We start from the raw sequence: 27,847 nt of genomic DNA on the forward strand, positions 1-27,847 counted from the left end.
AATCCTACAGATTCGATCGTTTCGATAGTTTAGTAGTATGTTGCGGATTTGGTTGTTTATTTTAAATAGTGCATGCATGTGAGCTTGTCTATATAGGTCCATCTATCACATAATCTAACCTGTTATTCCTAAGGTTGTAAAAATGACAAGAAAACTACGTGCACATTTCAGTTTCGGGTACAACAGTTCGCGTTTTACATTTCAGTTTTTTGTTGTTGTGATTGTAGCTTGTACTACTGTTGTGTTGTTCTTCTCCGCTACTTGTATTCTTCAGTAACTTCTGTAAAAAAATGAAAACGGTAATACAATTTTAACATGTGTACAAAAAAAAAAAAAAAACCACGTGCACCACTTTCATTCTTATAACGATATATATTCATCTTCAGCGATAACAGATAATTCATGTTTTTGTGCGTATTAATACCATCTTGTGTATGTGTAAAACGCACATATATATTATGTGATCAGGTGCAAAACAATGTACATATTTTAAAGAAATAACGTTCTTAAAAAAACAGCGTGCTTATTTAGTTAAAAATTAATAATAACGTATTATCTAGTAAGTTGACTCCTTACATATTATATATTACCCAAAGATTTTTAGTTATTACTAGAATCTTTGAAAAGTACAATTAACATATACTGTAATGGAATTTATGTGGAATGTATATTTGATGCAGAAATCATTAATACATGCACAAATAATGAATTTTCAAAAAAGAAGAAGAAAGAACACAAATAAGGATCGACTTTCCTTTATATTTTTTTTTCTTCACAACTAAGTTAAGAGGCCATAAATATGGTGGCATCTTTTTCGTTGGATAGTGTCTTATAAGTTTTTCCTTTCTATATTTCTAAAAATAGAGGACTTTTTCTTTATCTCTCTTTTGTTTGCTTTACGGAAAAGATGATTGGTATAAATAGTCCAAATAAAATTATATAGACCATAAAACAAGAATACACATTGGAGGAATACTCAATACATCAATTTTGTAGCAATGGATCGTCTATGATTAATCTATTTTAACATTCTTCTTCGAGAATATCCGATGAAAATTGAAACTATTTATTTTTCTATTTCTGCGTCAAACTAACGTTTAAACACATTTAGATTTGGAAAAGATAATCTTGTCGAGAAAGAAAAGAAAAAGAAAAGAAGCAAAACACCTGAGACTTTAGGTCATAAGTATTTGTAGTGGATTAGTTTCGATCGTCGCCATGTGTGTGTGGTTCTGTGAAAAGACGATCAATCTATAAAGGTTTTAGCACCATTCGTAGTTTTAATAGTTTCCTCCACTATCTGTTTCTTTCTTCTTATTAAAATTTATAAAACAAATAACAAATAAAGTTAAAGATATATGAAAAAAAAAACTTTAATCGGAATCGTTACAATCTGTCGCTCATGGTATTCATATTAACTTTCTCTTTCAGGGCGAAAATGTCATCTTCAGAAAGAGAAAGGATATAATATTAAATTTATAAAACAAAGTATATTCAGTCTTTTCGTTTAAGAAGGTCCATTGATTATGTTATGGGTTTTCACATTTCGCTGTATGCGAATAGTGTGATATTCAACTTTTTATCTCCAGCCACACACGTATACACATATTAATAGAGAGAAGAGAAATGTTTATAAATAAACAGTACATGACAATACTGTGTTAGTACATAATTTCATCATTCAATAACGTAAGATAAGACGATGTTTAAAGAAGTTTAGAAACTTTGTTATCTCTGTTTCTCTAAGAAATATTAATTTTATAATGATTAGTCCACTGATTTATAGAGTATATGCAGTTTTACTAAATTAATTGATAAAAAATTAGAACGATATCTATGTACAATGTACAATAAAAGAGAGTTTTAGCATGTATTAACACAATTGTAGAATGTGATTAGGAATTTTAAAACATCACTAAAGATTATATGTTTCAGTATATAGAGCATTTATCGAAAAACTTAATATTTTCGTAGGGGTTAATATATAGATTTTTTTTAAAATTCAAAAATACGACCATACTGTTTTAATACATAGTTGAATCTTTCAATAACATATGATGATGATGTTTAAATAAGTTTGGAACTTTTGTTGTCTCCGTTTCTCTAAAGAATATCAATTTTATAGTGGTTAGTCAGCTGATTTAGGAAGTATATGTAGTTTACTAAATTAATTGATAAAAAATTAGAACGATGTCCATATACCATGAAAATGAGTTTAGTATACATTAATACAAATGTATAATGTAGTTATAAATTTTAAAACAAATCTAAAGATTATAAGCTTCAATATATAGAGCATTTACCAAAAAACACATAGATTTTGAGAAAAATTCAAAAAATATGACAATATTGTTTTAATATATAGTTGAATCATGCAAAAAGATATGATGATGGTCAAAGAAGTTTGGAACCTCTGTTTTCTCTGTTTCTCGAGAGAATAACGATTTTATAGTGGTTAGTCAACTAATTTAGAAAATATATGCAGTTTTACTAAATTAATTGATTAAAAATTAGAATGATGTCCATGTACCATAAAAGAGAGTTTAGCATACATTATTAAAAATGAAGAATATGGCTAGAAATTTTAAAACAACACTAAAAATAATAGGTTTCATTAAATATAGCATTTACCGAAAAATTCAATATTTTCGTAGGGTTAACACATAGATTTTGAGAAAAATTAAAAAAATATGACAATATTGTTTTAATGCATAGTTGCATCATACACAAATATATAATGATGGTCAAATAAGTTTGAAACCTTATTTGTCTCCGTTTCTCAAGATAATAGGGATTTTACTGTGGTTATTCCGTTGATTTAAGAAGTATATGCATTTTTACAAAATTAATTAATAGAAAATAAGAATGATGTCCATGTACGATGAAAACAAGTTTAGCATACATTAGTACAAATGTATAATATGGTTATAAATTTTAAAACAAATCTAAAGATTATCGGCTTCAATATATAGAGCATCTACCGAAAAACTCAATATTTTCATAGGAGTTAGTTAACACATAGAATTTGAAAAAAATTCAAAAAATATGACAATACTGTTTTAATGCATTGTTGCATCCTACACAAACATATAATGATGGTCAAATAGGTTTGCGACCTTTTTTTGTCTCCGTTTCTCAAGAGAATAGTGATTTTATAGTGGTTAGTCAACTAATTTAGATAGTATATGCAGTTTTACTAAATTAATTGATAAAAAAATAAAAACGATGCACATGTACCATAAAAGGAAGTTTAGCATACATTATTAAAAATGTATAATATAGCTAGAAATTTTAAAACAGTACTAAAAATAATAGGCTTCAGTATATATAGCATTAACAAAAAAATTCAATATTTTCGTAGGGGTTAACACATAGATTTTGAGAAAAATTAAAGAATATGAAGATACATGTTTAAATGCATAGTTGCATCATACACAAACATATAATGATGGTCAAATAGGTTTGAAACATTTGTTGTCTTTGTTTCTCAAGATAACAACGATTTTACTGCGGTTATTCCATTGATTTAAGAAGTATATGCAGTTTTACTAAATTAATTGATAAAAAATAAGAACGATGCCAATGTACCATGAAAGAGAGTTTAGCATACATTAACACAAATTTAGAATGTGGTTAGAAATTTTAAAATAACACTAAATATTATAGGCTTCAGTATATAAAGAATTTACCGAAAAAACTCAATATTTTCGTAGGGGTTAACACATAGAATTTGAGAAAAAATTAATAAAAATGAAAATACTGTTTTAATACATAGTTGCATCATTCAATAACATATGATGATGTTTAAAGAAGTTTGGAACCGTTGTTGTCTTCGTTTCTTTAGGGAATATCAATTTTATAGTGGTTAGTCCAGTTATTTAGGGAGTATATGCAGTTTTACTAATTTAGTCCACTGATAAAAATTAGAACGATGTCCATGTACCATGAAAAGAAGTTTAGCATATATTAATACAAATGTATAATGTGGTTATAAATTTTAAAACAAATCTAAAGATTATAGGCTTCAATATATAGAGCATTTACCAAAAAACTCATTATTTTTGTAGGGGTTAACACATAGATTTTGAGAAATTTTTTTAAAATATGACTATATTGTTTTAATACATAGTTGCATCCTACACATACATATAATGATGGTCAAAAAGGTTTGAAACCTTTTTTGTCTCCGTTTCTCAAGATAATAACGATTTTACTGTGGTTATTTCATTGATTTAAGGAATATATGCAGTTTTACTAAATTAATTGATTAAAAATTAGAACGATGCCCATGTACCATAAAATGGAGTTTAGCATACATTAGTAAAACCAAAGAATATGGCAAGAAATTTTAACACATTACTAAAAATAATAGGCTTCAGTATATATAGCATTTATCGAAAATTCAATATTTTTGTAAAGGTTAACACATAGATTTTGAGAAAAATTAAAAATATGACAATACATGTTTTAATGCATAGTTGCATCCTACACAAACATATAATGATGTTCAAATAGGTTTAGAACCTTAGTTGTCTCCGTTTCTCAAGATAATAACGATTTTACTGTGGTTATTCCATTGATTTAAGAAGTATATGCAATTTTACTAAATTAATTGATAAAAAAATAAGAACGATGTCAATGTACCATGAAAGAGAGTTTAACATACATTAACACAAATTTATAATATGGTTATAAATTTTAAAACAAATCTAAAGATTATCGGCTTCAATATATAGAACATTTACCGAAAAACTCAATATTTTCGTAGGGACACATAGAATTAGAGAAAATTTCAAAAAAATATGACAATACTGTTTTAATGCATTATTGCATCCTACACAAACATATAATAATGTTTAAAGAAATTTTGAATATTTTTTTGTCTCTGTTTCTCTACGAAATATTAATTTTATAGTAGTTAGTCCACTGATTTAGGGAGTTTATGCAGTTTTACTAAATTTTTGATACAAAATTAGAACGATGTCCATGTACCATGAAAATGAGTTCAGAATACAATAATGCAAATGTATAATATTGTTATAAATTTTAAAACAAATCTAAAGATTATAGGTTTCAATATATAGAGCATTTACTGAAAAACTCAATATTTTCGTTGGGGTTAAACATAGATTTTGTGAAAAATTCAAAAATATGAAAATATTTTTTTTAATACATAGTTGAATCATGCAATAACAGATGATGATGGTCAAAGAGGTTTGAAACCTTTTTTTGTTTCTGTTTCTCAAGAGAATATCAATTTATTAGTTGCCAGTCAACAAATTTAGATAGTATATGCAGTTTTCCTAAATTAATTGATTAAAAATTAGAACGATGCCCATGTGCCATAAAAGGGAGTTTAACATACATTAGTAAAAATGTAGAATATGACTAGAAATTTTAAAACAACATTAAAAATAGTAGGCTTCAGTATATATAGCATTTACTGAAAAATTCAATATTTTCGTAGGAGTTAACACATAAATTTTGAGAAAAATTCAAAAATATGACAATACTGTTTTAAGCATAGTTGCATCCTACACAAACATATAATGATGGTCAAACAGGTTTGAAATCTTTGTTGTCTTCGTTTCTCAAGATAATAACAATTTTATTATGGTTATTGTATTGATTTAAAGAGTATATGCAGTTTTACTAAATTGATTGATAAAAAATAAGAACGATGCCCATGTACCATGAAAAAGACTTTAGCATACATTAACATAATTGTATAATGTGGTTAGAAATTTTAAAACAACACGAAAAGATTATAGGCTTGGGGTATATAGAGCATTTACCGAAAAACTCAATATTTTCGTAGGGGACAAATAGAATTTGAGAAAAATTAAAAAAATAAGACAATACTGTTTTAATACATATTTTCATACTTCAATAACATATGATAATGTTTAAAGAAGTTTAGAACCTTTGTTGTCTTCGTTTCTGTAGGGAATATCAATTTTATAGTGGTTAGTCCACTGATTTAGGGAGTATATGCAGTTTTACTAAATTTTAGATAAAAAATTAGAACGATGTCCATGTACGATGAAAATGTGTTTAGCATACATTAATACAAATTTATAATATGGTTTTAAATTTTTAAAAAAATCTAAAGATTATCGGCTTCAATATATAGAGCATTTACCGAAAAACTCAATATTTTCGTAGGGGTTAACACATAGAATTTGAGAAAAATTCAAAAAAATATGTCAATACTTTTTGATTGCATAGTTGCATCCTATACAAACATATAATGATGGTCAAATATTTTTGGAACCTTTGCTGTGTCCGTTTCTCAAGAGAATAGCGATTTTATAGTGGTTAGTCAACTAATTTAGATAGTATATGCAGTTTTACTAAATTAATTGATTAAAAATTAGAACGATTCCCATGTACCATAAAAGAAAGTTTAGCATACATTATTGAAAATGTAGAATTTGGCTAGAAATTTAAAACAATATTAAAAATAATAGTCTTTAGTATATATAGCATTTACCGAAAAATTCAATATTTTCGTAGGGGTTAAACACATAGATTTTTAGAAAAATTAAAAAATATTACAATACACAAACATATAATGAAGGTCAAATAGGTTTGGAACCTTTGTTGTCTCCGTTTCTCACGAAAACAACGATTTTACTGTGGTTATTCCATTGATTTAAGAAGTATATATGCAGTTTTACTAAATTAATTGATAAAAAATAAGAACGATGCCCATGTACCATGAAATAAATTTTAGCATACATTAACATAATTGTATAATGTGGTTAGAAATTTTAAAACAACACTAAAAGATTATCGTCTTCAGTGTATAGAGCATTTACAAAAAAAAACTCAATATTTTCGTAGGGAACACATAGAATTTGAGAAAAAAATCAAAAATATGACAATGATGTTTTAATGCATATTTGCATCCTACACAAACATATAATATGGTCAAATAGATTTAGAACCTTTGTTGTTTTCGTTTTTCAAGATAATAACGATTTTACTATGGTTATTCCTTTGATTTAAAAAGCATATGCAGTTTTACTAAATTAATTGATAAAAAATAAGAACGATGCCCATGTACCATGAAAGAAAGTTTAGCATACATTAAAATAATTGTAGAATGTGGTTTGAAATTTTAAAACAACACTAAAAGATTATAGGCTTCATGATATAGAGTATTTACCAAAAGACTCAATATTTTCATAGGGGTTAACACATAGAATTTGAGAAAAAATAAAAAAAAATGACAATACTATTTTAATACATAGTTGTATCTTTCAATAACATATGATGATGTTTAAAGAAGTTTAGAACCTTTGTTGTCTCCGTTTCTCTAGGGAATATCAATTTTATAGTGGTTAGTCCACTGATTTAGGGAGTATATGCAGTTTTACTAAATTTTTGATAAAAAATTAGAACGATGTCCATGTACGATGAAAATGTGTTTAGCATATATTAATACAAATGTATAATATGGTTATAAATTTTAAAACAAATCTAAAGATTATAGGCTTCAATATATAGAACATTTACCGAAAAACTCAATATTTTCGTAGGGGTTAGTTAACACATAGAATTTGAGAAAATTCAAAAAATATGTCAATACTGTTTTAATGCATAGTTGCTTCCTATACAAACATATAATGATGGTCAAATATGTTTGGAACCTTTGTTGTCTCCGTTTCTCAAGAGAATATCAATTTTACAGTGGTTGGTCAACTAATTTAGATAGTATATGCAGTTTTACTAAATTAATTGATTAAAAATTAGAACGATGCCCTTGTACCATAAAAGGAAGTTTAGCATACATTATTAAAAATGTAGAATTTGGCTAGAAATTTAAAACATTATTAAAAATAATAGGCTTCAGTATATATAGTATTTACCGAAAATTTCAATATTTTTGTAAGGTTAAACACATAGATTTTGAGAAAAATTAAAAAAATATGGCAATACATGTTTTAATCCATAGTTGCATCCTACACAAACATATAATGGTGGTCAAATAGGTTTGAAACCTTTGTTGTCTCCGTTTCTCAAGATAATAACGATTTTACTGTGGTTATTCCATTGATTTAAAAAGCATATGCAGTTTTACTTAATTAATTGATAAAAAATAAGAACGATGCCAATGTATCATGAAAGAAAGTTTAACATACATTAACATAAATGTAGAATGTGGCTAGAAATTTTAAAAGAACACTAAATATTATAGGCTTTAGTATATACAGCATTTGCCGAAAAACTCAATATTTTCGTAGGGGGTTAACACATAGAATTTGAGAAAAAAATCAAAAATATGACAATGCTGTTTTAATGCATAGTTGCATCCTACACAAACATATAATGATTGTCAAATAGGTTTGGAACCTTTGTTGTCTAAAGTGTACGGTATACACTATAACGTACATGGAAGCGTACACTAGAGTGTACATAGGTGTACAGAATAGCGTACACTAGGGTGTACAACATATCATACACTGCAGCGTACACACGGGCGTACACCGGAAAGTACATTAGGGCGTACACTAGAGCGTACACGGATGTACAACATATTGTAAACTAGGATGCACAATATGATGTACACTGAAGCATACATGGAAGCGTACACTAGAACGTACAACGTACACGGGTGTACAACATAGCGTACACTAGAGTGTACACCAAGGCGTACAACAAGGGCATACACATGGCGTACTCCACATTTTATACCTTAGTGTACACCAAAGTGTACAATATAGTGTACACTAGAGTGTACGATATACACTATAATAGTACTTCGGAATGTACACCATAGCGTACATTAGAATATATGCCGTAGCATATTATAGGATGTACACCGTAGCGTATAATAGAGTGTACGCCCCGTAGTGTACAAAAAAATGTACACTGTAGCGTACACTAAAATGTACACCATAGGGTATATAGCAGTATACACCGCATGGACTTTATTTTATTGTATTTGCGAGAAATCTGATGTGTGGGAAGAAGAAGGGAGGATGCATCTTTAAAGTAGAATATCATCAGCTCATAAAATACCGTGTTCCATTACGTAGGAGAGTAGGAGAATGAAACTAATATTGTTTGGGTTGACTGACCTAATTGAAAGATATTCATTAATTAATATTGGACATAATAAGGTGCATGAGAGTCCCCCAAGTCCAAATAGATAGTTGCACAAATTTGCAAATAAAAGTAAAAATATAAATTTTCCTAAAAATCTTATGATTTCGGGTTTATGGTACATACTACATATTATTAGGTTATAAAAGTGAGAAAAATGGAAGGCAAAAATGATAAAATGGATGTGGTTACTAAGAAAATGCAAATGCATAGGCCGATATAAATAAGGGATAAGATAAAAAGGTCCAAGTAGAGAGGCCCATATACACACGAGCAAAGAAAAGAAAAAGAATAAAGAAAGAGAGTGGGGAATCTTATCCGGAGAAGGTAGAGTCATCTTATCCTCTTCTCCTTCTCCTTCTCTTATTCCAAAAAAAAGAAAAGAAATGTCGATTCATCTCGGCTGTCACTGAAAATCATTATCTCTCTCTCTTTTTTTTAGGATTTTTTAAAATCTAATTGAAATGATGGCGGCATCGTTTGCCACTCTCCCTACAGTGAGTTTGGTCAATACCTCGAGAAGGAGAATCGATTCTTACAGCTCCAAAAAACGCGTCGGAGTTGTTCGTTGTTGCTCCGGCGGCGACATTCCCGAATATAAGCAGGTGCAGAGAGGAGGAGGAGGAGGAGGGACATTGAAAGAATGTGCGATTACATTAGCTTTATCGTTGGGTTTGATAGCTGGAGGAGGAGCACCTTCGATTGCTTACGCGGCGAACCCAGCGATTCCACAAGTCTCAGTGTTGATCTCTGGCCCTCCCATCAAAGACCCAGGAGCTTTGTTGAGATACGCATTGCCCATCGACAACAAAGCCATCAGAGAAGTGCAGAAGCCTCTCGAGGACATCACTGACAGCCTCAAGATCGCTGGCGTTAAGGCTCTCGATTCTGTTGAACGTGTAAGCTGCTTTATGGTATTGATTGATTGATTGCTCTGTTTTACTTGATTGTTGTTGCCTATTTGTAGAATGTTAGGCAAGCAAGTAGATCACTCCAGCAAGGGAAAAGCATGATTGTTGCCGGTTTTGCTGAGTCGAAGAAGGATCATGGTCACGAACTGATTGGGAAATTGGAAGCTGGTATGCAAGACATGCTACAGATTGTGGAAGATCGCAAAAGAGATGCGGTTGCTCCTAAACAGAAAGAGATTCTCCAATATGTTGGCGGGTGAGTTTATACACACAGCCAAATCAATGGTTAGTAAGGAAGCTGTGAGATATTTTTGCTCATTTTAGACCCCCCCCCCCCCCCCCCTTCTTGTTGATTGACTTGCGCGCAGCTCTGAGATCTTCCTGTCCTGTGGCGCTCTCTCTGCAGAATTGAAGAGGACATGGTTGATGGCTTCCCTTATGATGTCCCTGAGGAGTACCGCAACATGCCTCTTCTCAAGGGAAGAGCCACTGTCGACATGAAGGTCAAGATCAAGGACAACCCCAACCTCGAGGATTGTGTTTTCCGCATTGTCCTCGATGGCTACAACGCCCCTGTCACCGCCGGCAACTTTGTGGACTTGGTGGAGCGCCATTTCTACGATGGCATGGAGATCCAGAGATGTAAGACATCACACTTGCCTTACCATTTATATATATCTATGGGACAATGTTTGTTGATCAATGGATTGGCAGCTGATGGGTTTGTGGTACAAACGGGAGATCCAGAGGGTCCTGCGGAAGGATTTATAGATCCAAGCACAGAGAAAGTGAGGACTGTTCCTCTTGAGATTATGGTGGAAGGGAAGAAGACTCCCTTTTACGGCTCAACCCTTGAAGTAAAAAACCCTTCTCACAAGTAAGTATATTCAATTGATTATCATAATTTAACATTTGTTCATTTGGTTGGACAGGAATTGGGTCTGTACAAGGCTCAGGTGATGCTTCCATTCAACGCATTTGGGACTATGGCAATGGCTAGAGAAGTGAGAGTTCTTTCTCTTCTTTCCTTTCTTCACAATTGAATATATATATATATATGTTGTAATTATATATGTAATGCAAAACAGGAGTTTGAGAATGACTCGGGATCGAGCCAAGTGTTTTGGCTGCTGAAAGAGAGTGAGCTGACGCCAAGCAATTCCAACATCTTGGACGGTCGTTACGCTGTCTTCGGTTACGTTACTCAGAATGAAGACTTTCTTGCTGATCTTAAAGTCGGTGATGTCATTGAGTCCATCCAAGTTGTCTCCGGTTTAGACAACCTCGTCAACCCCAGTTACAAAATCGCCGGATAGTTCTTTACAACTTCATCGTTTCCCTTTTTATCTGTTCAAGTTTTTATCTTTGTGAGAGAAAAATTATAAAGGTTACTATTGTTTACTTATCAACAATTGTAACTTACTTGTCTATTCTTTTTTTTTTTAAGCTTTGAATTATTGTATGAGTTGATGATATGTATGACTATATTTCAAACAAAGGAAGAGCAACAGTTTACGTGTGTATGATAACGTAGTAATTACGTTTTGTGTGCATGTTTTTTTGTGCGAGTCTTAACGTGTGAAATGATCGATTCATATAAGTACGACATTCATCCTCCAAAATGGGGATATAAAACAACACACACAGCTAGCTCTAGCTCCACATAGTATATAACTAAATAATTATCCCTTAATTAACTCTCTACTTCCAAAATAAAGAAAAGTTAAATAGTCCCTTAATGAGACGTGTGTTTGAATATCATATCATAGCATATCATGGGCCTCGGTGTCGCCGGAAACAGAAACAGCCTTGTTGCTGATCGGGAGGAATCATTCCTCCGCCCTTTGAAGTATCGATAGCCTCCAACATCGCCACCGCTTCCTCCATCTCCGGCCGCTTATCCGGATTCGCATCCCAACATCTTTTCATCACGTTCGCCAGCGCACTCGGACAACATCTCGGTATCTCCGGTCTCAAATTCTAAAAGATCCATATATTTTAGATAATAATACTATGATTAAAAAGAATAAAAGACAGAAACGTAATTTGAAAGGACCTGACGGACGACGGCGGAGGTAACTTCGGAGAAACTGAGGTCGGGATAAGGCATGTCGCAGCAGTAAATCTCCCAAAGACATATCCCGAAGCTATACACATCGCACTTTCTGTTGTAAGGACTCCCATTTAACACCTGTTTCAGTTAGTTCATCATCATATTTTAATATATCATCATAAAATGCATAAAAATGATAAAGATATAATTAATTAGGGTACGTATAATATACCTCGGGAGCCATGTAGCCCAAGGTTCCGGTCTCACCGGTCATGTCATTAGGGTTGGAGGCCTCCAGACGCGCCACCCCAAAGTCTGCAATCTTTAACGTGCGAGTCTTGTCTAAAAGCATGTTCTCCGTTTTCACGTCTCTATGCACTATCTTCTGCGAGTGCAAGTAACTCAACCTAATAATAATCAAATAAATAGATAAATATTTAAGAGAATTGTATATTAACTATGCAATAATTTCATAAACCAATACTATGTACCCTCGAGCTAGATCAAGGGAGAGTTGGATAACGACTTTGAAGGCGAGTTTGCGGCGGCGACTTTTGATGAGGAAAGACTTAAGAGCACCGCCGGGGCAATACTCAACGACGACGCAGCAAACGTTACTCGGCATTCCCATGTGACCGTTTTCCGTCTGTATGCTCAGCTCCGATGTCCCCATCGCCGCTCCTATGAACTGTTAAATATTTCCATTCACACACAAAACCAATTATTACTATCTTAATTTAATTCATTGCTGACGTAACCTTTGTAGTATTAAACAGAGACATAAACCGTATACCTATTTTATATTTATATGTGCATGTGAGTAGTAGCTTGGAATGAATATTTACTTCGGTTCGGTTAAATTGAAAGACTATATATTAGCAACTCAATATTACGCTTCGGTTTTAGTAGTAGTTTCAATCTGATATTGCATTATTGGTTCAAGCGTCCACCATTAATTGTAACCAGACATATATAGGGCTTAATATCGTAATTAAGTGGTACCTTGGTGACATTAGGATGGTCAAGCTTATGCCAAACAGCAACTTCTTGAGTGAAAGCAGCTCTTAGCGAAGCTATCTCCGCGTCTGACCTGTGTCCCTCTTCTCCCCAGTCTAGTAGCTTCACTGTTTTTTTTTTAATAATAATATTTTTAGTATTTGTTACCGCTATTTAATTTCACACATAAGTTCCTTTCTTTGTTTTTCTATTTTAATTGTGTGATGAGAAAAAATGAGGGAAAGAACTACAGAGTTTAATTTCAGTGACACACTGACACTAGTGCATGTTTTATCTACTTAATCGCTTGATTAATAAATCTAAAGAGAAATATATATATATATATAATATAAACAAAAATTATAAATCAGGTGAGAGAGAGAGAGATTGTACCGGCGACATCTTGACCATCATAGATACCACGGTGAACAGAACCAAAAGTACCTCGAGCAATCACACTTTTGACAATAAGCTTCGAAGGATCAATCTCCCACTCTCTCCTCGACCTCCCCACCTCTGTGGTTAACTTGTGATTGTTGTTGTAGTTATTATTATATCCACCACTGCCACCGAGAAGCGGTCTCTGAAACACAAGCTGACGATGTCCAAAGTTGTTTTGGTTATATTTATTATCAGCGTTATCTTCACCATCACTCAAGCTCTTCCTCTTCTCCATCGTCCATGCTCTGCTTAAGTGTCTCTGCAATTGCTCGTCCAAACTCTTTAAATCTATCTGATCCGCTCTCAGGTATCCTCCTCCGCCACTCTCCTCCTTTTCTTTCATTGTTTTTCCGGCAAAACCAAATCCTAATTTACAAGAATTCGGAATTTTTTTTTGTTTGCTTCAGATTATTTTATTGTATTTCATGGATACATGGGTTGTGAATTGTGATTGGACTGCTAAGGAGCTGAACCAAAAAAAGGTAAAAAACGGGGAAGTTGTGTTTGTGTTTATTGCAACAAACAACTAAAGAAGAGACTCATCACTCTCTCTTGCTCTCTTCTTATCTGTGATGAATACTTCATACTTAGCTTTCTTTTAAGACAAACAAACGTTTACACGTGACCACATGGGATGTCCATAAGGCTCGACGTGTGTCGGCTCCACTTCTCACAATTATTTTTAATGGATAAACGCACTCTTATTTTTATCCAGGCCAATCTCATCAAACTAATGTTAAAACTTATTTCAGTTAATATACATTGTGAAAAGTCTAACACCCCCTAAGTCGGGTAGCTATTATTACTATTACAAAATATATTTCGCCTTCAGTTTAGACCAAAGTTTATGAAAAAACCAACTTGAGATGTTAAGTCAACCAATAAATTATCGTTTTTGAAATTGATCTAATTTTAGAATATCTAACATCAAATATAGCATATACATATAGTTCATGAACTATCATGGGATTCATGGTCACTTTGCCACCTTTCCGTTGAACTATTGCCTTTTTCGTGTTTTTAATTTTTTTTTAATTGTGCCATCTTCAAATTTGTAAGATATTTTTATTTAGTAAGATATTGGGTTTTATTGATAAAACCTTCACCTATTAATCGGAAGAAAATACATCAAATAACTTATCAACGTTTTAAATCCTCAACTTAGAAATACTTAACGATATCTTTATCTATAATTCTTTCTATTTTAAATAGAAAACAATTAAAATAAAATGTAATATGTTGGTTGAAGAGTTTTATCGCTAAACTATGAAAATCTTACACTTTTACATATTAAAATATTACACTTCTATAATCTTACACTTTATTAATAAAATTTTAACATTTGAAATTTTAATTCAATTTTATTAATAAAAATTTACAGTCGTTTTTACCTAAAATATAATGAAGAATCATTTTATAATATTAAAAAATTAAAGTTTAAACATATGTTTTCGACAGTCCTATATATGTTCTCATATTTCCATATATTTCTCAGTGTTATTGAAAATAAACAATTAATTTTTGTTTTTTTATGTGGAAACATAAAAAATGAAAAACAAAATAAACATTTATTTAAAAAAATTATAAACAAATTAATTTATTTTTGATACGATTCAATTTGAAATAGTAGAATGTATGACTACTATGAAATTTAGATACCGGTCTTATTTATCAAACACAAATCAGTAATCACTAATTTATTTGTTATATTTTTACATAAATTAATAAAATTAACAGTTTATTTTTTCTAATCACACCATTATCTTAAAAATATATGAAACTAGAAAACATAGAACTGTCTAAGGCATATTTTTAAACTGTAAATGCTTAACATTATATAGTTATTCTCCACAATATTTTGGTAACAATAACTGTAAATTTAATTAAAACTTCAAATGTTAAAAGTTTGTTAATAAAAAAATTGGTTTATAAATCAAAAAGCTTTGTGTTAAAAGATATAAATAAATAAAAAACGTAAGATTCACATAGTTTAGTGGTATAGTTTCTAAACTAACATATTGCATTTTGTTTTAATTATTTTTTGCCTATAATAGAAAAATGTAGATAGATGGTGATACGCGTTAAAAGTTAATAATTTAAAGATTTTAAATATTAAAAATTAATTAAAATGTGTATTTCTTGGAAATAGTTGATAGGATTTATCACTAAAACCCCTAAAATATTATAGTGTGGATAGATTCGTTTCAGTGATTAAGTACGTTGGTGGTTTAAGCATATATTTTATCCCATTTGCATGCATAAATAGATATTATTTTGGACGTATTATTTTGTTGTCTTTTATGAATTTAGGTGCTTTTTCTCTTTGGTGCTTGAGCTTATGTGACCGATATATTAATGCTGGTGTACAAAAAAAGGTCAATATGTAAGAAGATACATGTTAGTTAAAATAAAATAATTGGACCAGAATCCAAATTTACGAGAATTTTCCAAGCAGAGATGCTCCTTCTTTTGATTTAGCTTTCTTATTTTAATAAAATCAAAAGACCATATGCATGCATTCTTCATGTTTGATTATTAAATAGAATGCCAAGGGTTTTCTGATGAGGTACATAGAAACAACAAGTTGGTGTGGCTGAATTGAAATGTGAACGGGATAAAGGCTTGAAAGAGTTCCTACAGCTTCCAATGTAGTATGGTAGCCACATCTTTAACCTATCAAACAACATAGAAAATAAAATCAAACCGTAGATACAACCGACTCGATACACATGATATAAACACAATTCCCCCCCCCCCCCCCCCCCCCCCCCCCCCAAAGAAAAAGATACTATATATCATCTGGATTTTCTTTTTTATTTATATGAAAGTTGGATACCATGAAGATAGGAAAACAACTCAGCACATTACAAATTACATATGGAATAGAGATATATGATGATGATGGATGCTCATGATGATGATGGTGGATTGGTTCATACTGAGCTAGTTTCGGAGAGGCCAAACTCAAGTCCCCAAAGCTCAAAAGCACCCTTTATAAAATCATAGTAACCTCCCTTCAAAGCAAGGGTTCCTTTCACAAGTCCTTCTCTCACGAATGGATAGGTCAACAAGTTTGCTAGTGAAACATTCACTGCCTCCTGCGTTAGTATAAACAGTATATTAATATAATTTCGTTCATCTATGTGCATGGGAAGACAAAGATAGGTATGAACATATCTATATATACATACCCTTTCACATCGGCCACACTGGTCCTCAAAGGCTGAATCTCCAAGTTCTGATATGACTTTTGACTTGGCTGGTAAACAGATTTTGACCCAGTCCTCTATGAAATCACTGCAAGTAATGTAACTCATGGAATGATATTAATTTAAAAATGATATTAAATCAAATATATAAGATATTAAGAGATAATACGTGGAGTTGTTTCCATCCAAAGGAAAAGACATAAGTCCCTTGATCCCACCACAAGCGCTGTGTCCTATCACCACAATGTTCTCCACCTACATCAGTAAAATTCTGTTATATCTACTTAAATTTTATCAAAATTAACACTAGTTAGTTTTGCAAGTTAACATTTCTAGTTTTATCTATTTTCTATGATTTAATTTAATTTCCTTTTACAAATATAATGGCATTCTGTAAAAAAATTTTCCGGTAGTGTTAATTGTATGTATATATGGTAGGTAAACTCATATAATTAGATAAGTGATTTTCTTATGTGTCATCACCATATTCATTATAAAAAGTAATATGAACTTTTAAAAATATGACATCACATCATTTTATTTATGAACTGTATAATTTCTTTTACAATTTTTTTTGATTTTGGTAAGCTTTTTAAAATATGGTAATGACTAATAAATTTTATATTAGTAAATTTTCTTCAAATGATGTTTAAATTAAATTAAATTAATACAGTTAAACCAAACTTAAAAGAAAAAGGCTACATATAATTATATCTATTTTATTTTTTAACCGATGAGTTAAACATAAAAATAATAATATCAAAATATAAACTGAAAATTTCATTTAAAATAAAATAGTATTATATCAAAATTATTATTTATGGGTATGATGCAGGAAAATCTGTAGTTATAGAGGAAGCGGTTCACCTTAAGGTGCAAAACAGCGTATTCGATGGCTGCTCCAACTCCACCGTATTTGACCTGTAAATTTTAGCAAAAAGTACAAAAATACGGTGAACGTTACATCTCCTTAAGACTAAAGTCAAGCACCTCATAAGGTTTTAGTTAGAAGAGACAAAAGCAATGAAGTTGTGAAACCTTGTCAAAAGGAGGAACCATGTTGGCTATGTTACGGACAACGAAGGCCTCTCCTGGCTGAAAGTTGAGAACGTGCGATGGACACACACGCGAGTCGGAACAAGCAAACACCATATACTGCACCGCACCATTCGAACATATATGTTACTTATTTTTCCATCTCTAATTTATACACTGTTATTGTTATACTTTTCTTATCATTTTCTATATATTAACCTTAGGACTCTGACCCTTGGCGAGCTCACCGTACAAAGCAGGGTTGGTTCTGCAAATTAAAATATAATTATGAACTAGTTAAAATCTAGCTATATCTAATGGTGTTATTAAAATTAAGACAATACAAAATATAAATAATTACTCGTATTTCTCCTTCTTGAAAGTGATGAAGCCTTGCTTAATGTTTTCGACGGGGTCGAAAGCTTTCTTGTCGGAGGAAGTACCTGTCTGAAGTGCTGCCGTGGCCTGCTCCACCTTAGCGGCCGCAACAGTCTTTAGCTCCTCCTTCTCGCTGCCCATGCATGTTAATTTATACATATTTTTACGATTGATTAAACAAGATTGTAATACATGACACCCGATTTACAGCCGTTTTTGATCCACCAAAACTATTCAGATTATACATATATATATAAATGTATGGGAATAAGGACGATATTTATTTACATAATAAGCTTCTTGAGAGCTTCAATGGCCTCTTCGTATGCTTCGCTACCCATCTCTTCGCTCTGCAAGTTCGTTGACCAAATAAATTGTAAGAAAGAGTATAATTAAAATGTCACAGAAGTCGTGTTAAAGTTGAAACTATAATCAACCTATGCCTTCGTCAAAAAAAGAAAACTATAATCAACCTATGCTCTTTTTTTTTTTTGGGGGGGGGGGGGGGGGGTTCAAAATCAGCCTATTAAAAAAAAACAACATAATACGACAAAGAAACGATTGTGTGGTACTTGGTAGTATGATTTTATTATTGGGGTGAGAAGCTCGGCAGTGTGGTTAGGAGAGAAATCGGTGGGTTGAATAAATAAATGGTAGATGGCGACTCCATCACTAGTATGTTCCACACGCTCACGTATGGTATATGCACATACACACGTCTCGGTTACATATAAATCGCTTTGTTAAGGCTACTGGTAAGTTCTCTCTTTTATCACGTGGATCCTACGTACGTCCCAACTTCCAATTTAACAATGTCCCATTTTGAGTAGAGTTGTCATAACGCCTTTAAAATTTGGAGGTCATTATCGCTTTACTCATTACATCATTCAATTAATATTTGATTTAGATTGTACGTGTTTTAAACATGTCGAAACAAATAATGATACTTAAATTCATAAATTACACAAGGATGCTTATGAAGTTTGAGTCGCTGAAAATGAGCTATTCCCTTGTGATTTACTAAACTACTATATATTAGCCTCGACTTTATAAGTTCAAAATAAAACACTGCTTCTAATAGTAAAAATAATAAAAGGACATGTGAAACACACGTGAGAGTTTACTGGATTTGTGAAAGTTTCTTAAGGTAATTAATTTATACAGTTATGCGTACCAAAAAGACATGACTTTGAAGGGATATAGGTTAACTAATAAGAGCACCCACATCAATGGATATTTCATATAGTTTCGTATTAGATTAATTAGGAAAGAAGGGAGAAGTGTAAAATATCTTATATCGAAGACTTTCAAAAAGTTTGAGAAACTCAATGTACATTTGTCACTCAACTGATTTTTTTTTTAACAAACTCAACTGGTTATTCAATGTTTTCGTAAAAAATAAATAATTAAACTAATAAAACATTAGTATTTTAAGTGTCCTGGAGTCCTTTTTAACTATATTTTGGTTCGACTGAATAAATCATATAGTTTTTTCGTAATAATAAAAACCTAAGGAAGTCGTCAAATGAGATGGTGAACATTAATTAACAAGAAAATTGTGAAATTGTAGGGCTGTTTCCGTATCATTATTAATGAGAATCCAGAGGAAGGATAATTTAGTTTCATATCTATTTATCTAGCTATTATTCCTATAAATATAAGCAAGTAACAATAAATGTAGAGGTTTAGAAAAGAGAGATGAATGTAAAATGTATACCCAGTAAGGGGTGATGATAGGAGCAGGAGCGGCAAAAACGGGCTCATTACGGATAAGTGTTGGAACGGAACGAGAGGAGGAGGAGGAGGAGGAGGAGGAGGATGAGGGAAGGCAAGCAACGGTGGGAGAAGAACGAAGAGTTTGTTTTTGGAGAGAAGGTTGAGAAGGAGAAAGAGAGGTGAGGAAGAAGCCGGAGAGAGGAGCGGTCGCCATTTGCGGGTGAAGAGAAGGTAGTGAGAGTGAGATGTATTTTATAATATAGTAATAAGTCTTTGTATATGTAATATATAGGCTACTTCAGTGCATTTTGGTGAACGATTTTGAGCGTATAAAAGAAGGGTGTCTCATGGGCATGGTGAGGTTGTGGAACGAGGATAATGAAAGCGATGGGTGAGGTGAATAACAAAATTTCTTCTCTTTTTGTGGATGAGGAATATTAGCTTGACATCTGTTTGAAGATTTTACGTGCTCTTGTTCTTTCACATTGTTTATTATTATTATTATTTTAAATTATAGAAAAGGAAAGGTCTCAAGAGGTTGAAATGGATAAGATCCCTTATCACAAAAACAAGGATCAGCCTCTTTCACTTACCCTCTTAGGCTCTCATCTTAAATGAACACCACCCACTTAAGATCCTAGGCCATTGTTTATGGTCCATAATATATGAGAGAGCCTTAACTTCTCTAAGCGCTCCAAGGGCCACAGAGTGATCTTGTATTCTCAAATCCAGAAGATGCATATCATGATGAGGTAAAAAGAGCTCCATGACCCACACACACACACACAAAAAAAAGAAAAAATTACAGAGAGAGACTCATGCATGGACTATTCCATTTTATGAAGCAAGAGACCCAAGTGAAAACTCTTAGAGCAACTTTATCCATAGGTTCTAGATGGAGTTCTCGTAATTAAAAGAAAATGGAAAAACAATTAAAACAAGAAAAAAAGGATGAAAAGTTCTTAAAACTCATTAGAAATCTGAGATAACACATTCAACTAACATTTCATCTATTAAAAAAAATCAAACAAAATTATGGGATGGACGAAGGTCGGTAGAAGAGGTAAAGGTCGCTGTGGCCGTGGCCGAGGAAACCAAAACCACTGATGAATGTTTTTTTTCAATTTCTTGCTGTTTATGATTCTTAACTGAATCATTCATCAGGGTTGTGATAACTATCTTCTTGTTCCAAATTTTCCAAAACTTATGAGTGAAACTTGTACCTTTTTTATGCATTTAATATGAAAGCCTTTTTTATAAAAAAAAAATTATGCATTTACGATACTATTTTTTTTATGTTACACTTTCATAGTATCAAGCCGACGACGGAGTTGCTCTTTAGCATGAACATGCAACGAATATGAATTAAAAAAAGAACAAGCAAGAGAGGAATGCCATAAAATATAGAGAAGCTCTCTTTCTCTCTCGACAATTCGCTTAAATTTTCCATGCCAGAAAATAATACAAGCAAAATTAGGGAAGCGCTTCTTCTGTTTTGTTACACATTTTTAAAAGGAGGGAAACTGAAGAAGAGAGACGAGAAATGCATTAGGGCTGGTTTGAAGACTTTATAAGTAGAATTTGGGGAAATGGCAAAACTATGTCGACATTTTCATGCAAGCACGCACAACATAATGTCAACATTCTCTTGTCATAGAGTGTGTCGAACGTGGTTATTGATTTGGAGTATAAAGCACTGAATTTCACAAAGACATTAGGAAGAATATACCTTGAGGACTGGATAGAGGAGAGGTGTTTGTTGAATTAGCTAGTAATAATTAGCTTATGCCATTAAATAAACAAAAATTAAAAATCTATTTTGGGCAGAGTCTGATTGGACAGACTGTGAATGGAAAGACACCTAGCTGCTTTTGCCAACCTGAACCTTCTCTCTGTCAGCACTCTCTCGATCACTTTTTTTTTGATATTTACATCCTACAAAACATCGTAATAGTTGCTTCAGATAAATGTCTAAACCAATTAGGAAGACATATTGTGGAACACACTTATCTCACGTTTTTCATAATTCTTGGTATCAAGAAGCGACTACTTCATAGTAATTAATTAGTATCCTTTCTTGGTTGTTGAATAGTAGGCCTGACGCTAGCAACATCTCTAACCCCTATTATATTCTTAGTAGTTCCTCGATCATATCCTTTCATCACCGTTGATTATGTACTTGTAGTAGTATCTGCCATATTGTCAACGATCACCATTTCACTAACTCATTTTTCATAAGTTTCCAATTTACCTAGAACACCGTCGCGTATTGTTGTTTTTTTAGTGAATCAACTCCCACCGTTTTGAGCTTTTTCAGTTCCACCTTAAAAAAAATCAGCATAGCAGTACGTAAATCCATAAAACAGAAAAGCTCTTGACCAATTAAAACCAAATTGTCAATACTATCTATCATTGCATACCATATAAATCCCAATCGTCAACGAATTGAATAGGGTTTCAATATCACTAGAAAAAGCTACATGCATAAACACAAAAATAAACAAGGACCTAATTGCTGTATTTGTAAAGTTTATAGATACTGTAGTAAATTATTTAATGACGTAATCTTGGCATCCCGGCAAAAACTCCGATCAAATCTTGCCTGTAAGGCAAATAAGACTTTCTTCTCTTATCTCCTTTCGACGCCGATTTGTCCTTCCGTTTCATGTCCGGCAAGCAAGTCTTGGTTGCGTCGCTGTGGCTTCTCGTTAGGAACTTCGTTAAACGGCACCGTTTACTAACCTTCGAGTGTAGACAATTTCCATAGACAATTTCCGGAGAATTTATCCAATTCTTCAGATTCCGACCTTAAAGGCGAAGGCGGAGTGCTCCATCTTACTTCCTCCGGGACAATTCCAGCATCAACGTCTTTCTTTCTAATCATTGAAACGGTGTCGCTGGACACTGGTTTGAACGTCGGGAAGTGGACGAAGGTCTCTTCATGTAAGGGTGATGATGTTTCCAACTGGAAGTCATCGACGGAGTTAACTTTAACCGAATATTGATCTGTTATATTGTAACTCTGGTTTTCGCGGGAAACTTTAGCGGCGGCATCGGCGCATTCGCTGGAAGCGTAGAAGCTGAAGCTTGGGCTGCACGATACCGTTGGGGAAAACTCCTCCATTTTTTTTTGCCTTGGTTTAACAAATCGTGTATGTGTCTCACTATATAACACATGTGAGTGGCTTAGTTTTACTTGTTCGTCAAGAGTAGGCGATAAACGTGGTCTTTCTTTAATGAAAATTTGAATTATAGACGTCAATGCTTACGATTATAGCTGCAACCTAGGTTACGTTTTATCAACTAACTATTATAATAACCCTATTTTGAGAGAATCATATCGCGCGATTCTAATGAAAATTACAAGCCACATTCTGAAATTTATACAACTAACATGTTGAATTAGAATTGGATCACAATAAATATTATAATAATCCAATGTAACTAAGTTGTAAAAATTATGTGTAGAAACTATAGATTTATGTAGTAAATTCTAAGAATATAAGTAGATGTATTCTTACAATTATTGACTGATAACATTTTTGATTTATAAGTTTCAGTATCTATTATTTATTATAAATATTCATATCAAATCATAATTTTTATATAGGCCCAGGATTTTTTTTAATAAATTTAATAGAATAAGTATAAAAAAATATATATTAAATTAAAATAATTTAAGTTGAAATTAAATAAATATACTTATGTATATATTCTAACAAAGGATACCTATATATTTACATATAACTTTATGTATGTAAAAATATTTAGCTACCAAATAGAATTACATTAAAATTATTGGTATCATTATTAAGTATAATTCAAATGGGAAACAATAGTTCATAAACATTTTGACTAACTACTAAACAGCTATCTTTTAAATGCTTCATTAACTAAGAAACCTAAACGTGGGACATGGTGGTTACATTAAAAAGTTCAAATTGTTAAAAAGGAGAAAAAGTAACAGTGAGATTACTAGTGAAACACCAAAAATGATTAACTCAATTCCTAATACATGAAAAAATGTTTGATGTTTTATCAATTTTATTAAAGAGATAACCGAAAAATAACACATTATAACTCAAAAGATAACTCAAAAGATAACTCAGAAGATTAAATCTAGTTCATAATTGGTAACATTTTTTAGTTACAATTTTAACTCAAACTTAATCAAGTGTAACTCAGGTCACCAATCAAAGTTCAAATTTGTTCTTGATGGTATTTCCATGTACCAGAACTAAAATATTCAGCAAATGACAAGTCAAAGATAACTACACCACATAGTTTATATATTTCACTAGGAGCCCAATCATTATTATTCTCTACCTTTTAAAACATAATAATTGAATCAAAGATACTCAACGTCTAGCGAATTCTAAATGAATTCTTTTAAACCCGACTCTAACAACTTCGCAATGTATATTCGTGTATGTCAAGGCCAAGAGTTCTTATTTGAAATTTGGGATAAAAACAAAACAAGCAATATATAAATATATATTTGCACCGGATGCTAGTATCCATTTCCTTCACGAATTACATTGAAGTCCATTTTGGCATGATCTGCAATATAAATTATACATTGCTGTTAGAATTATAGTCTGTTAATATTTCTTAAAATATTCAAATATTGCTTTTCATCTAACAAGAAATATTCTCTAAAGATTGTTCTCCATGTTACTCTTTTCAAATACATGAGCAATGAGTTATTGAGTTGGTAGCCTCGACCATAAGTTCATAACCAATATGTAAACTAAGGAGTTTACGTGTTAGTATTACTATTATTGTTGCTACATTGTTTTGTGTATATAATGATATAGTGTCCCTGCGCTTTCCACCCAATCAGGAAAAAAAAAAACTTTTGATCCAATATTAAGTATTTTTTCAGAAATGTGTGTTTTTTCCTCTGTTCGGGAACGCGCTAGGCGCTAGTCGGGCGGTCGGGCGGTCGGGTTGGGCCTAACGCCTAAAGAGAAAATCGGGTATTAATCAAAAATTATGCGGGGCGGAATTTTTAGACTATGTTATAAAACATGTTAATCTTTAATTGTGTATAACATTAATACATTTTCATGTTTAAAATTGTATAAAACACACAAATAGAATATATAAATTTAATATAGTGTAATTTTCATCAAAATTATGAATATAAATGATATTTATAAAATTTTAGATCAAATAAATAAATAAAAATATTATTAAAAATAAATAAAAAAATAAAAATAGATTAGATGGCCGCCTAAGCGACTAGGCGGCCGTCTAAGCGGCTAGGCGGCCGCCTAAGCGGCTAGGCGGCTGTCTAAGCGGCTAGGCGGTCATTTAGGCGGTCTAGGCGGAGAAAATCAGATATCCAATTTTTTTAACCGATTTGACATAAATCGGGACGGAAGAATGACGCGTAGCGCCCAGACAGACCGATTTTTAGAACATGGGTTTTTTCAGTATTGACTTTTGAGAGGATCGATCAGACCCTCCACGGCTCCACCTCCCATCAATAAAATGATCATTATTAGCCCATTGGACAATCTTTTCATTATATCGATTGGGTTTCCAGGAACATACTGCTATATATGATTATTTGTAGCCTTAAGCCCAAATTCGAGCAAACTCCAGGGTTCGTCTCCTGCAGACCTTGTTCGTACCAGTTTTAGATATTTATGATCCCTCGACACATGCTTTCATATTTGAGGTAACTCAGGTAAGCGATATGGACTTGAACGGAAGATCTAATAAACTGGAAGTCCTGTTCTAAAAATCGGCCGCCTAGTCGCCTGGGCGCTACGCGTCACTTTTCTGCTCCGATTTATGTCAAATCGGTTAAAAAAATTGGATATCCGATTTTCTCCGTCTAGACCGCCTAAATGACCGCCTAGCCGCTTAGGCGGCCGCCTAACCGCCTCGGCGGCCGCCCAATCTATTTTTTTTTTTTTTAATAATATTTTTTTTATTTATGTGATCTAAAATTTTATAAATATCATTTATATTCATAATTTTGATGAAAATTACACTATATTAAGTTTATATATTTTATTTGTGTGTTTTATACAATTTTAAACATGAAAATGTATTAATGTTATACACAATTAAAGAATAACATGTTTTATAACATAGTAAACAGTCTAAAAATTCCGTTCCGCATAATTTCCGATTAATCTCCGATTTTATTTTTAGGCGCTAGGCCCAACCCGACTGTCCGACTAGCGCCTAGCACGTTCCCGAACAGAGACTGAAATAGCGAAATGGGCATGTTCCTCCTCGTTAATTTGTTATGTCAACATAGAATATATGAACATATTGATCTATCCCACACATATGAAGCCACTAGTTTGACAAACATCGAATAGTCTTGCGCATTTTATTATCCGTAACCTTATTATGCATGCTAGTAGTATTCATATATTCATACGTGGTCCATGTACAACAAATACATATAGCTCATGTCGCAGACTTTTTATTGTCAACCACAGAAGGAGCTATAGCGTAGTTACGTTAATTTCCTTACAACGAGTTGATTTCATTAAAGATGTTAATAGTATTTAAGGTGACGTTTGCTTTGATTTTTTTTGTTTTCCTTATACCTAACGTGTCGCAATAGCGGTGAGAGTAGAAGAAAGGAGACCGTTGGGTGTGTGCGTGGCACTGAAGACTGACAGTTGGCCGGTGAAAATTTTTCTTACATAAAGAATTAAAAGAGCATCTCAGTTTCTGACCTTGACGGGTTAAGAACCCAACGCACGTGATTATTCACAGCATAGCACGTGCATGGCTTAAGCATTGTGGTTATATAGACAGCATACAAAGAGAAAAAGGCGTCAGCGACGCTGCTTATTAGAGCATCTTTAACCCCAAGAATCAAGCATCTTTGGGTTTTTAATTTTTTTTTTTCTGATTTAAAAAAAGAAAAAATTAAAAACTAACCAATCGTGGATCGCCACGTGACAGTGGGACCCGTAAACAGTGCAAGAACCAAGTTCTTAGAGAAGGGGTTTAGACCACGATTATCGCGGTTTCCAGCCAGGGTTTCTGCAGGATTTTAACGTGTGGGCCCTACTTTTTAAAAAAAATGTCTCCAAAGTCGTGATTTAAGGATCGATCTTGAGCCAGTTTTGTACTGTTTGCGGACCCCACGAACACGTGGCAGCCCGCGATTGGTTCAATTTTTTTTTAAGGACAAAAAAAAAATAAAAAAAAGAAAAAAAATTTAAGGACTCCATAACGGTATCACGCGATAATCATGCTCTTAGAACATGATTAATGGGAAGTTCTTAGAGTGAGGTTCTTACCGGAATATAAGAAACCGTCTCTTAACTTTTAACTAAAAAAGTTAAGAACCGGCTCTTAAAACTCTAATTTAAGAACCGGTTCTTAGCTTTTTTAGTTAAAAGTTAAGAGACGGGTTCTTATATTCCGCTAAGAACCCCACCCTAAAAACCTCCCAACAATTATGCTCTTATGAGACAACTCTTAAGTTTTTTTGTGGGTTTCACCTCTTAAGAACCCTCCTAAGAGGTGGGGATAATCATGCTCTTAGATCTTGAAAACCACGAACAAATATATAAAAATACTACTATTAATTTAGTCTACCTAAAGTTTTACGCAATTACATGACAGTACTTAATCCATTAAATGTTAAGAAAAAAAAATATACTCCAATTAATTTCGTTGACATATGGTAAATGAAAATTAGTACTATTATACTAGAAACATAGAAGTGCTCGACTGCATTTTTTAGATACTTTTTAAAAAGGGATCGAAGACAATGCATCAAAGGTATTTAACTAGAAGATTGTGTACCATGTTTTTAAGTGGAAGACTATATTCTATACGAAATTTTGGTCTATCATGCATGAATAGATTCTGTAAATTGTATTTTTTTTTATACCTGTAGTGGGTGATTTCAAAGGCTTTTTAGGCTTAAAAACTAATCACTACGAAGCCTGCGAGATCCACGTTTTCTTACTACTTAAGACGTTCCGAGTGCCAAGGAAATCCAGAACGTT

The 27,847-nt window shown here is 32.4% G+C and overlaps 4 protein-coding genes across 4 annotated transcripts; 1 reads left to right on the forward strand and 3 right to left on the reverse strand.

The window, feature by feature from the left end:
* The first annotated feature begins 9,374 nt into the window (after positions 1 to 9,374).
* LOC125587607 (peptidyl-prolyl cis-trans isomerase CYP38, chloroplastic-like) lies at positions 9,375 to 11,545 on the forward strand. The gene is made up of 6 exons (XM_048758392.1): positions 9,375 to 10,010; positions 10,079 to 10,278; positions 10,429 to 10,664; positions 10,737 to 10,879; positions 10,955 to 11,026; positions 11,111 to 11,545. Exons 1-6 carry the CDS (start codon positions 9,576 to 9,578, stop codon positions 11,336 to 11,338), a joined length of 1,314 nt encoding a protein of 437 aa, XP_048614349.1. The 5' UTR covers positions 9,375 to 9,575; the 3' UTR covers positions 11,339 to 11,545.
* Positions 11,546 to 11,599: 54 nt separating this feature from the next.
* Positions 11,600 to 14,116, reverse strand: LOC125587608 (serine/threonine-protein kinase STY13-like). Its single transcript, XM_048758394.1, has 6 exons — positions 13,465 to 14,116; positions 13,078 to 13,199; positions 12,567 to 12,763; positions 12,308 to 12,482; positions 12,079 to 12,213; positions 11,600 to 12,002 (listed from the first exon to the last, which is right to left on the reverse strand). Exons 1-6 carry the CDS (start codon positions 13,853 to 13,855, stop codon positions 11,796 to 11,798), a joined length of 1,227 nt encoding a protein of 408 aa, XP_048614351.1. The 5' UTR covers positions 13,856 to 14,116; the 3' UTR covers positions 11,600 to 11,795.
* A 1,906-nt stretch (positions 14,117 to 16,022) lies between these two features.
* Positions 16,023 to 20,366, reverse strand: LOC125587609 (beta carbonic anhydrase 1, chloroplastic-like). Its single transcript, XM_048758395.1, has 10 exons — positions 19,852 to 20,366; positions 18,423 to 18,484; positions 18,118 to 18,267; positions 17,976 to 18,024; positions 17,760 to 17,876; positions 17,589 to 17,642; positions 16,891 to 16,976; positions 16,704 to 16,809; positions 16,452 to 16,610; positions 16,023 to 16,185 (listed from the first exon to the last, which is right to left on the reverse strand). The coding sequence occupies exons 1-10, from the start codon at positions 20,062 to 20,064 to the stop codon at positions 16,147 to 16,149; spliced, it is 1,035 nt and encodes a 344-aa protein (XP_048614352.1). The 5' UTR covers positions 20,065 to 20,366; the 3' UTR covers positions 16,023 to 16,146.
* A 2,037-nt stretch (positions 20,367 to 22,403) lies between these two features.
* LOC125587372 lies at positions 22,404 to 23,038 on the reverse strand. Its single transcript, XM_048757637.1, has 2 exons — positions 22,589 to 23,038; positions 22,404 to 22,545 (listed from the first exon to the last, which is right to left on the reverse strand). The coding sequence occupies exons 1-2, from the start codon at positions 22,972 to 22,974 to the stop codon at positions 22,404 to 22,406; spliced, it is 528 nt and encodes a 175-aa protein (XP_048613594.1). The 5' UTR covers positions 22,975 to 23,038.
* Positions 23,039 to 27,847: the final 4,809 nt, after the last annotated feature.

Source organism: Brassica napus, chromosome C5 (genome assembly GCF_020379485.1).
Source record: "Brassica napus cultivar Da-Ae chromosome C5, Da-Ae, whole genome shotgun sequence".
NCBI lineage: Eukaryota > Viridiplantae > Streptophyta > Magnoliopsida > Brassicales > Brassicaceae > Brassica > Brassica napus.

Coding starts and splice junctions, on each gene's coding strand:
- LOC125587607 (XM_048758392.1), top strand. CDS start 9,576: ATGATGGCGGCATCGTTTGCCACTCTCCCTACAGTGAGTTTGGTCAAT. Junction 10,279..10,428: donor ATTCTCCAATATGTTGGCGG/GTGAGTTTATAC, acceptor CTCTCTCTGCAG/AATTGAAGAGGACATGGTTG. Junction 10,880..10,954: donor TTTACGGCTCAACCCTTGAA/GTAAAAAACCCT, acceptor TTGGTTGGACAG/GAATTGGGTCTGTACAAGGC.
- LOC125587608 (XM_048758394.1), bottom strand. CDS start 13,855: ATGAAAGAAAAGGAGGAGAGTGGCGGAGGAGGATACCTGAGAGCGGAT. Junction 12,764..13,077: donor ACCATCCTAATGTCACCAAG/GTACCACTTAAT, acceptor AATATTTAACAG/TTCATAGGAGCGGCGATGGG. Junction 12,483..12,566: donor TCCCTTGATCTAGCTCGAGG/GTACATAGTATT, acceptor GATTATTATTAG/GTTGAGTTACTTGCACTCGC.
- LOC125587609 (XM_048758395.1), bottom strand. CDS start 20,064: ATGGCGACCGCTCCTCTCTCCGGCTTCTTCCTCACCTCTCTTTCTCCT. Junction 17,643..17,759: donor TGGTTCCTCCTTTTGACAAG/GTTTCACAACTT, acceptor TAAAATTTACAG/GTCAAATACGGTGGAGTTGG. Junction 16,186..16,451: donor GCCTCTCCGAAACTAGCTCA/GTATGAACCAAT, acceptor GTTGTTTGATAG/GTTAAAGATGTGGCTACCAT.
- LOC125587372 (XM_048757637.1), bottom strand. CDS start 22,974: ATGGAGGAGTTTTCCCCAACGGTATCGTGCAGCCCAAGCTTCAGCTTC. Junction 22,546..22,588: donor TTGTCTACACTCGAAGGTTA/GTAAACGGTGCC, acceptor GAGAAGCCACAG/CGACGCAACCAAGACTTGCT.